This window comes from Gastrolobium bilobum, unplaced genomic scaffold (assembly GCF_033153095.1).
Source record: "Gastrolobium bilobum isolate Gb01-03AN ecotype WA unplaced genomic scaffold, APGP_CSIRO_Gbil_v1 utg66855, whole genome shotgun sequence".
NCBI classification, from domain to species: domain Eukaryota; kingdom Viridiplantae; phylum Streptophyta; class Magnoliopsida; order Fabales; family Fabaceae; genus Gastrolobium; species Gastrolobium bilobum.
Genome location: NW_026895258.1, coordinates 18263 through 33714, shown reverse-complemented (window position 1 = coordinate 33714; position 15452 = coordinate 18263). Strand labels below are relative to the sequence as shown.

Sequence of the window (15452 nt, the reverse complement as noted above, 5' to 3'; positions counted from 1 at the left end):
TAATATAAAAACTATACAATTTTTTTTTATTTCTCATTTAATTTTGAAAAAGATTCTCATTTAATTTCTTGTTTACTCTATTTTTTATTTTTTTATAAATAATCAGAACCATTTCTATCTAGACTGACCATGGTGATCTTTTTCTACACAAGTGATTTAACGCAACTTTAATCAATGAGTATTCACTATAACAAAGTGGGGGTATAACTGCAAGATACTTCAACGCTTAGGTCAGATTTTATGCAAACATATTTTTCATATAAAAAAAAATATATACCTTATGTTTAGCATACTTGTATTTATAGTGGAGAGGATGACCAGCTTTAGAGACAAGTGGTGAGGCAAGAAGCTATTTCAATTGGTCCTTATTGTGGGTGGCTTGAGATAAGGTTAGTAAAGGAGTTGCAAATTTGCTTGAGCATCCTTTGTTAACTTGAAGACCTTTTAATAGATACTTTTCTTTATGGTGAAAGACTAATAAGTGAGCTTTTATATTTCATGAGAGATCAGTAAACATAATACCTACTTTTAAAATTATTATTATTACTCTATCTATTTCTCATAAAAAAAATTTGGTAAGTATCTATTTCTCATAATTTAATAATAATAAATTGGAAAAAAGTATCTAATGTTACTTTAGATAATTTTATCTAATGTTCATCAAAACAACGTTATTTTGGGGGGGGGGGGAATTTAAAAAACTAGAATGATAAAGATTATTATAACTCTAAAATAAATTAAAATTACAAACACACCATGATTTCAGTCCTAAAACGACGTCGTTTCAGTGATAAAGTTATATAAAGTAACTTTAGAAAAAATAAACCCTAATAAATTAGAATTGATCAAACTAAATCAAGGAAATTTTTTATTTTAGCTAAATATACGTATACATATTTTAGTTACATATACACATGCAAATGTTCGAGAATGTGGAAAGTCCGTTGTAAAACATGATTCTGACCGATTTCTCTCGAATAGATATGTGTTTATATATATATATAAAGTGAAGATCATTTTACATCGGTATAAATTATACTCTTAATCTTGGCCGTTGATTATATTTACATTTAACCGCTCTAATTTACTAAATATGTAACTCGTTAGATACAAGTAAATCAATTATTAATATTTGGTGTAAAAAAATTTATTCTTACTACAAAATATATATGAAAATAAATCCTTTCATATATTATTTAACATAGTCATATCATATGAGAAAATTCTATCGGTTTATAGGTAAATCAATGATAAAGGGAATGAGAGAAAAAAATATTATAATAAAGAATGTCATGATCATCGTCATTGATTTATCCATAAATGATTATATCCTCATGACAATTTAATATCCAACAAATAAGTTACTACGAGATATAATTGGTGTGTAATTTATCATAAATTGTATTGGCATTAGGAGTGCCAATTTCCAACGATAATCGTGACAACAAGTGGAAGCCCATAACCCTTTTGGGGGTGCTTTCTTTTAAGAAGTAGGACGCCGTGGTGCGAGTAAGGGTCTATGGGAGCAACCCGTGATGTTATATTTAGTGGGCCAGATTCATCACGGCCATTAGAATACGAATCCGAAGAAAATCTTGCTTCTTCCATGTTCATTTGGATTTTGTGCAAAATAGGTTTAACTATCTAGTATAAATTTGAAGAATTAGACCAATGAATTGTTGACACTTAATTAATTATGATATTTAATTACTAATTAATGTTTTACTAACCTAATACATTAAATTTAAGTATATTAAGCTGATGTATGAATTTCTCGCAACTATATTATTTTCGTTGATTCAAGTTTATGGGATCTACAAAACCAAATCTTGGTGATTGATGGAAGAAAAAAAGTTAAAAAAAAAGGGATTACATATCTTTTCGGGGTGATGTCTATTTATAACTCCCACTCATGTTAAAAACTAGGAAAGTTAAGATTACCCTCTATTATTGGCTAACTATTACTTTATTAGTTAAATCAAATAGAGATTTCACGTGCATAGAATTTGAATTTGCATTTTTTTCCCCATGATTTAGGGGGACTTTCCAGTGAACAACCAACCTTACTACTCATCAAAACCCTCTATTCCAATTCATCCCCTCTACCCCATTTTCTGAAATACAAAAATAGTGTGAAGCTCCTGAATTTTTTTTTTGCATAAACTGTGGTAGAAATTTTCGTAGTCTCAACGTATAGCCCCATTTTCATGAATATTTGCCACCAGCACAACATTAATCCAACACAACCCTTCTTCCAAAATGTACATCCCCCACATAATTCCCTTTGGTAAACCCCAACCCTTATCACATGTGGTAAAATGTTTCCTTTTCATAGTGACCATTGTAACTTTGAAATCTGTTATATATGGTAAGTAACAAACAGCAAATTTACAATTGACTCAGATAGAGTGTGTGCCAAGTTTTTTGTTTCACATGAAGAGCTTACTAGTTCCCATATGCATTTTTTTTTTTATTGATTTTGGTTTGTCTATCGTTCTTATTTCTTCTTCTTCTTTGGTTTCTAAATCTAGTAAATATTCTAGTTTATTTATGGGTCCGTCGCTTCTTATGTGATTGCTGATGAAAAAAGTTGCAGCAAATTTTTAACACTAGGATACACGTGCGGATCCTAGGATACACGTGCGGATTCTATCAAAAAAAAAAACCAGTATTCGGACGCGTATCATGTGTTGCTGCAAGTTTTCCCTTCTGCAGTCACATAAGAAGTATTTTCCCCTTTATTTATAAGAGGTAATTGTTTAGAATCTTAAAAATAGATATCATGTCACCATTTAAAGAAATAAAATAAAAAATTAAATATTTATTTATATTAAAGACTTAAAAATATTTAATAAATATATAAAAGTTCTTTAATTAATATCAATTTTTTATTCTAAATCCAAAAATTGGATAATTCACGTCATGATTTTGCAAGTAAATCACACAATAATGCTTTATAAAAAAAAAATTAAACTGATTGAATCAAATAGTTGTATTTTTTATAATTATAATTAATTATTACAACTTAATAAAATCTAATTATATATTTTAATTGATTTAACTAATTAAATTATTACTTGATGGTCTTCATTTTTTTCCTATTAAAACAGTCACATCATGTATCCCTTTCGATTTAGACCCACCGACCTCGTAAGACGTAAATCGGTAAATGCAAATTCCCCGTGTCTATCGGATAAGATCAAATTTTCCGGTCAGAAGCCCCATTTCCTTGCAATCTTATAATATAAGACTCCATCATGCTGTTTTGTATTTTAATTGAATTGTAAAATCTCACTTCGAAATTAAATAAATAAAGTTACTAAATCAGCTTAAGAGAAATGAGGAATCAAATAGAATAATAAAAAGTTATACCATTTTTTGGGTACATAAAAATGATCCAACAAGTATATACTTTCTTATTTTATTTTTGAGATATTAAAATTATTGTATGGTTTTTCAGGAACACAAAGTTGTCATTGCTGCGTAGCCTGCCACGACCACGATCTGAAAGGTACTTTGGTTTTAGAATTTGATTGCATAATCCGTGGTTGTGTTAAGAGATTAAGTTTGTGGCTGAAACATTTTCCATAGTTATTGCTTATTTGCGTTAAATGAAGGATTGAATTTGTTTGTGGTCGTGAACCTTTTTCCCTTTATTTTTTTCATGTTTCTCTAGATTTGATTTTGTACCATAATATATAGTTCTACGTTTTTGGTTTTTCTTATAAGTGGTACAAGATTTATTGCTTAGATTATCTGAGAATATCAAATACTTGGTTGATTATGAAGCAGGTTTCAATTGGCAACTTGATGTAGAATTTGATGGTTCAACTTCCAACGATGCTTTCAAATCTATAACCATAGAGGATTTCAGTGATTGAGTGAGTGGATATGAACATGGAAGAATCTTATGAGGCAACATGCAATGGAGAATCAACCAATAGAAGTCTTGAGATCATTAAATACTCTCCTTATAAACCCTGCATCAAACTATCATCACCTTGGTTTGATCTAAGAGTCTTTTATGTCAGAGTTAGTGGGTTTCAGGTGGATGAATCAACCCCTGAGTTTCTCTCTCTTAATCATATTCCTCTTAGCCCTGATACCCTTTTAGAGGTAAATGGTGTTAGAAGCAGCGTGTACTCTGATGGAGAGTGTTCAGTTCTCAGAAGGGACCGAGTGGATAAGAAATCTGAAGAAGCTACCTTTGTGAACACAGATAGTATACGTTTGAATGGGAGCATGAAGTTTGAGGTTTATGATAAAGAGCATTGCATTCTCTCTGGGGTTCTTGAGATGTCTAATAGCAACGGTTTTGTTGGGGAATCAAGGAGTAATGCGAAGAGATGGAGCATGATTTGTGAAACAGAAATGACACCTAGCAGTGGCTTCTTCAAGGGAAAACATGTTGCTATCCCTGAATTACATTGTCCTGAAATTGAGGTTTATGTTGCTGGAAGCTTCTCAGGAACGCCCATAATCTTAACTAAGACACTGCAGCTCAATTGCCGGAAGAAGCATACTAGGAAATGCACGTTGGATGTCATTCCTGAATATGAAACAACTGAGTGCCAGAAAGATGCATCTGATCATGGACTTGATTTGCAGGTAAAAATGCAGAACTTTTTTTATATTACATTAGCAGAAATGGGCTTCTTTTTTTTTGTATGATTTCTGATGCTTGTATCTTTTAGTCCATTTGGGATATCATGGGATGCGTATTTCTTGCACTAAGATTTCATAAAAATGTGGCAAATTTCCTGTATGATACAAAGTCTGTATTAAGTTATGACTAAAGTATGTTCTTGGACTAAGATTTCATATAAATATGGAAAATTTCCTGGATAATACTGAAATTTCATGTTAGTGATCTTCTATGACTACATTCCTTTGCTGGATAATACGAATTGTGTGTTAAGTTATCTGTGTTTTGGTCACTCTTTGTTTACCACCATTTTCTTTAGACATTGGTCCCAACTTCTGAATAAAGCCTATCCTAGAAGTGTCATTGTAGTATGGGCAAACATAATACACATTTTTATTATTATTTATGGGAAACTACTAATTTACCTTATTATTTTATGTTTGGTATTTTCCAATGCCCCTTGGAAACAGCCTCTGGCATAAAAGGACAATTGGTAGTGGGGCTGCACACACTGTAGGTAGCGCCTGTGCATCTGTGTGTGTGCTTGAAGATAAATGGTCTTTATTTGTATATGATATATAACTCCATAATCCAAAGTGGGATACTTGTATGCAGTTCATTTGGAAAAATACACATGAAATGTGAGGTTATGGTTATGGTTACATCTCATTCTCAAAACTCACGAGGAGACAACAAGGTTTTAGATATCTATCTTACTAATACTGCCTTTCTTTGCTCAGTTGACATTTCCAACTATCTTATCAGCGTGTCCATGTTTTCTATAATCGCTAAATAATTCTATCATATATAACCTTTGCATAATGGATGTAGTTGTATCAAGATATGCGTATTTGATATCCCAAGTTCATCCTTTTTATTTGCCTCAATCTCTATCGAATTTGATCTTTCTCAGATGTGAAACCGGTATAATATCAATTAAAGTTTGGAATGATTCGTGATCTTTTACAGTGTGGAGGATTTCTGAGCTTTACTTACATATGAGTTGGCTGAAAGAAAAATGTCACTTTTTAGAATAACTTCTCACTTTTAACTTCAATTCCTTCACCTTTTCTAACCTCAAAAGGCAGTATACAACTAAAAGGTGTGAGTTTCTAAAATGGATTGACAAAGACTAGTCCAATTACACCAAAACATTCAATCTACCCCCTCTTTTATGATACAAACGCATTACTTCTGATTATCTGCATTAAGAGCTTGACTTTTCATTGATGGTTTCATCTTCTTTGCAACATTTACTTTGTGAGTATCTTTTCATTGCTCTGTCTTAGATTTTCTTTGGATGAATAGTCAGAATTCCATTCAAACAGATCTTTTGATCATGTAAAAAATTTATTTGTGTTATAAAACATACTCTTTGCATTTCCTCTTTACAAATGCAAAGAAGGTAAGACTGCATACAATTGACTTTCACTCCTATCCTCGCAAGCCGAGAAACCTTGTGCATCGGGGTTTGCTCTTTGCCCTTTATATGAATTATTTTCAGTTAATTTGTCGTAGTATTGCATCTTCAATTTCATAACTATTGACAATAAATTATGGCGGTGGAATTTCCATGTACTCAGGGTATCCCAATGGTTTGTGTGATTATGATCACTTTGCTTTTATGAAAATGCTGTATTTACTGTGACTAGCTTTTGCTATATTTCCTGTTACAGCCCCCTTATTCCTCGTTCTGTTTTGCTTCATAGGTAGCTGACTACAGAAGCTTCAAACCAGAACAAGAGGAGGAGTACAACAACATGTATTGGCAAAGAACAGGATACATAGATGGGGAAGATGGTGAACTATCATGGTTTAATGCTGGGGTACGAGTTGGTGTTGGAATTGGGCTAGGCATCTGTGTAGGAGTTGGTTTAGGGGTTAGCCTATTGGTGAGTTCATACCAAACAACTACTCGTAAATTTATAAGACGATTCATATAACCCCTTTATGAGTAGAAATTTTAATGCTCTATAGTTTGAAGCCTACAAGCTATCATGGGTAAACTTGGTAGTTTCCTTTTGTTTAGCCTTATTTCAGAAGCCTTCGAAGGATGGTATAGATGTTCAATTTTGTTATTGGGATCTCGTCATTTATTGTACGATTGTGTGATTCTGTAGGTTGTAACTTGATTGGAATGCTTTTTCATGTAAATGATCAAATGTTTTTCTGGGAATCTGATGCCAAAAATGGTACTAGGGAAAATAGCATGGTACTTTTTATAGCTGAATGAGTACCTTTTTAATCAGCAACATTGCAATTGCGATAATTCAAAAGTTCCTCTTGAATAGTGATGCATTAAAAAGAGGATTAATGTATTATAAATCCCTCTTGGCAGTAATTAACCAAACTGGGGATGTGCCCCTTAGTCACAACTTGCCCAGAGCTAATGGTTACAATGATTAGTATTGATATCTCCACTAAGCTAACACATCAGGAGCAACCTCTGCTGCAGCATGCCCGTTACCAATGTGATTTGAAAGCTTGCCATCAGATCCCCAAAAATCTGCACATTTCAAATCATCCTGAGCCATTAATTTGGAGAACTCCTCGTGGTTATAGTTCAATATGCTTTTTCCACCTAGTTCTTTGGGAAGATTTTCCTCTTCAAAATAAGACTTCATGAGCTCCACGCTATCTTTATTTTTGGGGTAGACAAACTTTACCTTCTGAAATGTCTTGTTATCCAAGAAGTACTTTACTATCTGCATAAATAGAAGTACAACCTTCAACTTCAGCACAAAAATTGAGTAACTATTACATTCCAAATTATGCGTGCAATTCAATTATATCAATAATAGTGACTATTGAGGCATGAAAAGATGTACTATTTTGTATGTCATTAAAATGCTAACACCTAGAGCAAAGTCAACAAACCTTCCAAAAAGCTTCAAAAACTCGTGGGGGGTTGTAAAGAAATGCTATGCCAAGCCTCTCAGGGTAATGGTTCTGTAGAATGTTAATGGTCTCTCTAGCTGATTTAATAGGCACATTGTTGGTCAATGACCAACCAGTGAAATCTATCAACCATGCCATTTGTTCTTGACCTGGTGGAAGGTTAAGCATAGCATTTTCCAAAAGATACACCAGATGCCTTATCTGATTCTCCATTGAAGAAGTATTCTGCACCACATCAAATAAATATTCAATTTCAACACCCATAAAGCCCTAGGAAACTATAGTTAAAACCAAAATTCTCCAAACCATCATGATGATACCTGCATTCCAGGTCTCAAAATAAGAACAGTCCTTCCTTGTCTGTCATGAAAACTTGCTCTGTATAATTTCCCAGTCTCACCTTCCATTGCAACCTCATGCTGACAAATGATAATACCTTAAACAGTATTTCAGACACCATATATATATATGCATCAAAATCATCAAGAATGAGAACAACAAAACACACTGCTTACCCAGCGAATTTCCTCAGGCTTATAGGTTGATCTCCATTTGAGTGTGTCCTCCAACATCTTCTTGGACTTTTCTACATTCCAGTTGCGAGCTTCCAGATATCTCCTCAAACAAGCATCAGTGCAATACATCAAACTGCGTCCTGATAAGGGTCCAATTGCACCCTTGAGCTCTTTAACCTGCTTGTAGAATTTTAATATTCAGAATCAGAACCATGATGCTTAATTAACAGGTAATAATCATAATAATAATCATAATAATAATAATCATAATCATAATCATAATAATATATCACCAAACAAAAACAACTTACCTTGGATTCTGCATAAACCTCGTTGCTTTGCTGGCCTTGTTGAGAATTGGTCCAGCGATGAAACATGGCAACTGAAGATTCCTATACTTGGAAACAAGTGCTTCTGTTTTTCACAACCAATTTCTATGTCTCTGACAATCAAAAAAATAAATAAATAAATAAACACTAACAAAAAAGCAAAGCCACACACAGAAACCATAACAAGGATAAAATATACTGTCTCAAGAAGCTCATAAATTGCACAATCAGAATATTTTAGTAAGCAAAAGCTATTTCTACTTATTACAACAGATCCTTGATTGAACAGAAAAAAGAACATCAAGAAGACACTAATTCACAAACCTCCAAAGGATCTTGGGGAAGACTGACCAAAAAATGAGGAGAGAAGAGAAAAAAGTGTTTTGTGCGTGTGAAAGACTTTAAAGCATTCAAAGAACAACACGACCACAATAAAAAAGAACAAAACAAGAACAAAGTGAACAAGAAAAAAAATGAGAAGGGAATAAAGGGAGTTCTAAATCACAGCTAGACAAACTGTACCATTGAAGAAAATGTTTCTGTCCTAATACGTAAAAGACACATGGGTATCCTTTTCAGATGTCAAAATGGTAAAAACAAATAGGACCCTTCATGAGCGAAAATTTTAATATACTAGTCGTATTTACATCGCCCAATAAAAATATAACACTTATGTTGACATATTTTTTCGAAGAAAGAGAAAAGAAAAATTATGTCTACGTATTTTTTAGAATACATAATTTGTAATTTTATTTTAAACGTAGTTTCAAAGATTTCTCTCAAGATAATTCCTATTTTGTACAGTTAATGACTTTTTTTTTTTTTTTTTTTTTTTTTGCTTTCACAGTTAATGAATTTTACTTGCTTACTGTATGCCACGCTTCCTTCTTCTTTTTTAAACTTTCTAGAGCTTTTTATTTTATTCATGCTAGTTGTTAAATTCATGATTCTTCAGAAATAATAGCTACAAGGTTATTCTCAGTTTGATATCATATTATAATGGTTTGTTGGTATGAATAAAGAACTGAAAACAAGAAAAATTAAATATGATAAGGGAAAAGTGTGTATCATTTTAAAAGATGTAGAGTTGTGTCATTTTAAGAGAGAGAGATAGATAAAGGAGGAGAGAGAGAGAGTTGACAAAAAAAATAAAGGTGTGGGTCCCACCTCTTTGTGAGAGTGAAAGGATTTAAGTTGTATCATTTAAAAGGATAAACTTTTTTACCATATGATAATTGTTGGGGTTTATCATGAATTTTTGTTTCTTTTATTTTCATCAAGGGAGGCATCTTAATATATCTCTTTCTCAAATTTAATTTTTTTTATTTCGATTCTATAGGTTATAGCAGGGTCTGTTAGTTCAATTAGTGAATTCTTTTGTATTTAGTGTTAGAATTCGAAATCATTCAATTTCCAAGGAAAGTTAAAAATGAGAAAATTATCTCTCACCGTAAAAACAAAAACAAAAACAAAAACTATTGTCATAGTGGATAAAAACAAGTTCTTTGATTGTTGGCATATTTTAATACAAATTAGATGTAATACAAGTGAATGTAAGCTCTTTTATTTAGGCCAATATCTAACTACCAAAAATTCTTACTACTAACTTGTTACCCATCACATCACCATTGGATCAAAGAAAGAGAATGTTAAAAAGTTTTTGAAGAGAGAGAAAATATTAATCTAATGGTAATTAGATAGGTAGTAAGTTGATAGTGAAAAATTTTAGTTGTGAGAATATCCTTTATCTTGAAAGACTGAAAAATGTTAAAATATGAAAAATTTCGTAGTTTCAAGATTATATTCCCCTGCTAGTCTGCCACAACACAAACGAACAATATAAAATGTTAGGTGAGATGGACTACATCATGGCACTTCCACTTTCAAGCTATATGTGTAAAGTTATGAGAAAAATTCCAACACGACCAAACAAAAATCTTCTCTCTTCACTCCAATCTCCACCACAAAGTAGCGTGCTGATGCTACCTCCGTAAATAAAAGGTCAATCTTTTTAACTCCTGTGCTGTCTGCTTTTGGTTGCACTCTTGCTTTTAACCAACTTTTCTGTACATTTCAAAAAGAATAGCACGCAAAAGATGTTCATTGTCTAACAACCCTATGATATCAATACACAACTTGATTCGAACAACACCGATTCTAAATCAAATTGATAGGAACGAGTCACTGACCCAAAAAAATAAATTGAAAGTTCACCTTTACATTAAAAAAATAAAAAAATTGAAGAAAAAAATTCTACTATACTTCATGAAGGGATACAAGTAACTTCAATTTGGAAAACTGGTTTATTTTTTAACTTCGAAAAAGAAAATTATAGTTGAACTGTGAAAAATAGTGCACATGTTATATGTCTAGTAAGAAATTTTATCTGTCTTTTTAGTCCGTCTAATATTTATATTCAATCTAATTTTTTGTGAAAGCATATATGACGACGGAGAAATATAGATTCATATTTTGCCGGCAAATATTGGCTATTTGACTATTTTGCCCTTTCTTTTATTTAAAAAATATCACTTTGCTCTTGTCCTAAAATTATATATCAAACTCCCAAGGGTAGCTCAGTTGGCAGCTGAGCTCCCAAAGGATTGCTTGGTGCAGGGATCAAACCCTGTCTCAAGCAGTTTCTTGGAAAATCTTTGGGGACCAGAGGATAAGCCAAAAAATCTTCGGTTGCGGGATTAGTGTCGTCCTTTCTCCGGTTGCAAAGCTTAGTGGACCCACTGTTACAATAAGGAGCTAGCCCGAACGGGCCGTACCCCGAGGGCATGGTGCCCGGAGAAGGTTGAATGGGGATACCTCCTGGCAATGTACCAAAAAAAAAACTTATATATCAATTTGCTCCTGTTTGATCGTTGACCGATCAATATACTCGAGTATATGACCATATTCTCAAGTATATCAAGTCCCATGAACATATAACTGAGTATACAACCCATGTACTCGAGTATTTTCTGTTTATGGGCTGTACTCGAGTATATGGGCATGTACTCGAATATATGTTCAAAAAAATTTCTATAAAATTTTTCCAACGCGTAGCTCTTTGTAACATCCATGTCTCGAACCGGTTCAATTAACATACATACGATATTTAAACATGTATCAGCGGAAGTCTTACTTAATCTTTTAACTCGATTAACGGAAGTACGAGCTAAATTTTTCCTTTTTCTTTTCTTTCCTTTAATTCACATGATATATTGCAACACATACATCTTTTCTTACTTATTCCTAATATACTTTCTTTCTCTAATACATTTGTGATCAATAATCATAGTCAAATATCACCTACCATCAGGAGATGACCACAAGTGTCATTCCATACGGAGTCTCAAAATGGACAAAGTTTTGTTTGTTTCTCGGATAAATGGGGATATAATCACTCATAATGTCCTGATAAGCACATGCATCCTAATATATCATATATATCACATATGACTATAAAACTCATCCATGGGTGCATTCATACAAGACTCTGTGCTTCTAAATCTAGCAGCATATAATAATCACATATCAGAATATACCTCATCTCATAATAATGCCTTTATACTAAAATGTACATGCATCAAAAGCGAAAAGCATGTGCAGCACATATACAGGCCATATACATAACTCTGGATCAGACATCAAGATCCTTAAATAATTAGAGCACAAAATACAACAATACATGCTCTCCAAAAATAACATCTATAATAAATAGTAGCCTCTGGCTACCCAAAACTCCATATCCTCATGTTAGCACCTCTAGCCACGAGTAGGGTCCTTGCCCCATAAGGGCTCTCCAGCTAACTGTGTACCTGAAATCATATCCTCAAACGGGGTGAGAGATGAATCTCCAGTAAGCTCCAGGTTTATAGAGAACTCTCCATACCTTGGGCCCATTTTCTGCATGACAGTCAGATACATAATATACAAAATATCATATACATCATATATCATATTGTACTGAACATATCTCATATAACATCTCTGAAGTACGCAATCATTCCCCAAGGACCTCTCTCCAAGTGAAAATCAACGCACTTATTCCCAAGGGTCTCTCCCCTACATGGAATATCTCATTGGTGTACACCGTTATTCCCAAGGGTCTCTCCCTTACATGGAGTTGATGCACACTGATTCAAAGGCCAAGAATCATCATACATACCACATAAAACATGTCATATCACATCATCATATAGCTCTATCTGAATGCATCTATATCATATATCTCATACATATCATACAACCCGACCATAGTCCGTACACTATGGCATAACACAAAGTAGGAGCGAACTCCTTAAACATAGAGCTTACCTCTCAAAGCTGTATAAATGGCCTACCCGAAATAAGAGTTACCTAGCCTCCTCTGATGTAGGATCCTCAACAAGACTCCTAGGCGCACCTAAAATAGGGTATCCACACAAATATCAATAAAATGGTTCAAAGCCAAGTAATTAACCAGACACACCATTTATTGATTTCATCTTTTACTTATCAATTCTTATGGCAATATTATGTCATACACACAAGTCATAACCATTTTTATTTTAACTTACAATATTAGACTATGGGTGGGTGGTTCTTTGTTCAACAGATCCCCAAATAATTCCATACATTTACCTAGTCTTAGGATAGTTTCAAAAGGCCTTCATAACACTTATTACTCCTCTTAGCACCTTAAAGCCTATTTTTTCCAATTTAAGGTAGAGTGCTCATTACAAAGGAGATATAAGATTTCTTTTTGTCTAGTGCCTAAACCCAAGCTTAGGCACCTATATAAATTATTTTAAGCATAAAAGTGTTCTCACTTTGCGAAATAGTATCTCCGAACATATACCTCCTTTGAAAATGACCTAAACTCATTTTAGGGTCATACAAAGGAGTTACCTTATCTTCTTTTGTCTTTCACCAAAGCAAAGGTTCACACACCTTAGAACATTATTCTAAGCATAAAAGTGTGCTCACTTTGCAAAACAATAACTCTTAGCACATACCTCCTTTGAAAATGGTCATATTCACATATAAAGCCCAAAGAAGGAAACCTATTCATTTTTCTTTTTATCTAACCCAACCAAAAGTTTAAACATCTAATCATATAGTCCTTAGACCGTATAAGTGCTCACTAGCACAAATAGTCACTCTTAAAACATACTTCCTTTGTAAATGGCCAAGAGGCACATAAAGGAAACCATGTCAATTTCATGATTCCAATGTTTTAGTCCATCAAATTCAAGCTTATCATACACATCTAATACAAGATTCATTAACATATTCATGATTTCCCAAGGTTCCACAATTAAAGCACCTAGGCCTCAAAGTGGCATTTTCACAACCAAGGAATTCCTCAACCATTTAACTCCAACACTGTCTTATACATACCTACCTATATTCCAAAGCCTACACACATGTTCAAAATTTAATTTTCATTTCAAACTCCAAATTTCCCCCTTAGGTCGAACATGCATAGGAGAGGAGCCATATGATTTTTCTTTTTATTTACATCACTACATACACAATTCAAACTTTTAACATATATTCTTCCCTACTCAAAACTCAAAGCTCCAAAGATAAGGCATAATCATTTAACCCTAACATGTTCTTAAAACTTCAAGACTTGGGGATCAAAATTGGAACCATAAGAATAGAGATTTATTACCTCTAATCAACAATCCAAGGCCCAAAGATCATCCACCAAGCTTGGCTCATGAAAAATCTCGCTTTCTTGACCTTGTGAATACTGCCACAAAATTGGAGAGGGGAGAAACTCTTCACACACTCAATTTCAGCTCAAACCAAGTAGTGGAATGGATTCCTTGAGTGTTTTACTATCAAAATCGTGTAATGCACTTTTGTATTTGGTTGAGTGAGGATGGAAAAATCAAGAGAGGAAGAAACTTGAAAACTTACCTCTAATGGAGAAGGATGGATCAGCCAAGAGGAGAGAGAAGAGGAAGAGGGTGAGTGAATAATGTTTCACTTAAGCCACTTGCTCTTATAAGACATGTGGTCATTTAACGGATGTTTTCTTCTCAATTAAATTCACTTAACTTGATGCTTTCTGAGTTTATTTACATTCACTTATATTCCATAAGGAATATTTTAAGCTATTCATAGATGAATTCGGACACTGTTCTCGAAAACATGGACTATAAATCACTGTGCAATTTTGAACGCAAAACCGTAAAACTTCTGAACTGAATATTTTTGGTCTAAAAATGACTTGTATGACATATATTGGACTTGAACATACTTTTACTGAACTTTTTCAGATTTTCGGACTCTACCGGTTGCCTAAACGGCAATACAAAATACCCTGCAGAAACATGTTTAACGAGATTTTTGCAAAAAAATGCCAGACTACACAATTTTCCATTTTGAACTCATATTTGGCATCAGAATTGCCAAATTAGGTCTCTAACATCATTTTGCTCATTTATAAGCTCTTCCGGTTGTTACACAGCAGTGGAAAATACCTGGTATAAGCCATTGTTCATGACCTAGTCATGATTATAATCAAAACGCTCAAAATCATGTTCTGAATCTAGTTTTGACATTTAAATCCTTAAATTAAATCTCTATCTCTAACTAATATTTACCAGTTGAGGTCATTATACTCTTGAAAAGTTATGTGGAATAAAAAAAACACCCAATTCGGACACCCTAGTTAAAAGTTATGGTATTATGAAGTTTTATTAAAAAAATTTCAAAATTTTGTAATGCAAATAGGTTTTATGATATCCACAAAGCTCCTCCTCAGGTTACCCGAGTCAAGTTCAATATTATGAGTAACCTGAGGAGGAGCTTTATGGGTATCACAAAACCTATTGGCATTATAAATTTTTTGAAATTCTTTAATAAAATAACTTCGAAAGGCCATAACTTTTGACTCAGGTGTCCGAATCAAATGCTTTTTTTTATTTAACATAACTTAGAGAGCTACGCGTTGAAAAAGTTTTGTAGAAAGTTTTTTGAATATATACTCGAGTATGATGTGCCTCTATCATATGTTGTTTTCTAAGCTAAAAATGATAAAAGAGCAGTTCATTTACATATTTGCTTATTATGTTGACT

At 33.2% G+C, this 15452-nt stretch overlaps 2 protein-coding genes across 5 annotated transcripts; one reads left to right on the top strand and one right to left on the bottom strand.

Moving 5' to 3' along the window:
• The first annotated feature begins 3333 nt into the window (after positions 1 to 3333).
• LOC133302276 (uncharacterized protein At1g01500-like) lies at positions 3334 to 6809 on the top strand. Of its 4 annotated transcripts, XM_061502049.1 has the most exons (4): positions 3334 to 3382; positions 3461 to 3511; positions 3793 to 4608; positions 6355 to 6798. In XM_061502049.1, exons 3-4 carry the CDS (start codon positions 3892 to 3894, stop codon positions 6586 to 6588), a joined length of 951 nt encoding a protein of 316 aa, XP_061358033.1. In that variant the 5' UTR covers positions 3334 to 3382; positions 3461 to 3511; positions 3793 to 3891; the 3' UTR covers positions 6589 to 6798. The 4 variants fall into 4 exon arrangements, with proteins under 4 accessions (XP_061358033.1, XP_061358028.1, XP_061358039.1 ...); XM_061502044.1 differs by having other exon boundaries at positions 3348 to 3511; XM_061502055.1 differs by lacking the exons at positions 3334 to 3382; positions 3461 to 3511 and adding an exon at positions 5730 to 5732 and having other exon boundaries at positions 3655 to 4608; positions 6355 to 6809.
• Positions 6810 to 6923: 114 nt separating this feature from the next.
• Positions 6924 to 8895, bottom strand: LOC133302304 (uncharacterized). The gene is made up of 6 exons (XM_061502063.1): positions 8712 to 8895; positions 8370 to 8500; positions 8059 to 8235; positions 7864 to 7962; positions 7523 to 7768; positions 6924 to 7350 (listed from the first exon to the last, which is right to left on the bottom strand). Exons 2-6 carry the CDS (start codon positions 8433 to 8435, stop codon positions 7066 to 7068), a joined length of 873 nt encoding a protein of 290 aa, XP_061358047.1. The 5' UTR covers positions 8436 to 8500; positions 8712 to 8895; the 3' UTR covers positions 6924 to 7065.
• Positions 8896 to 15452: the final 6557 nt, after the last annotated feature.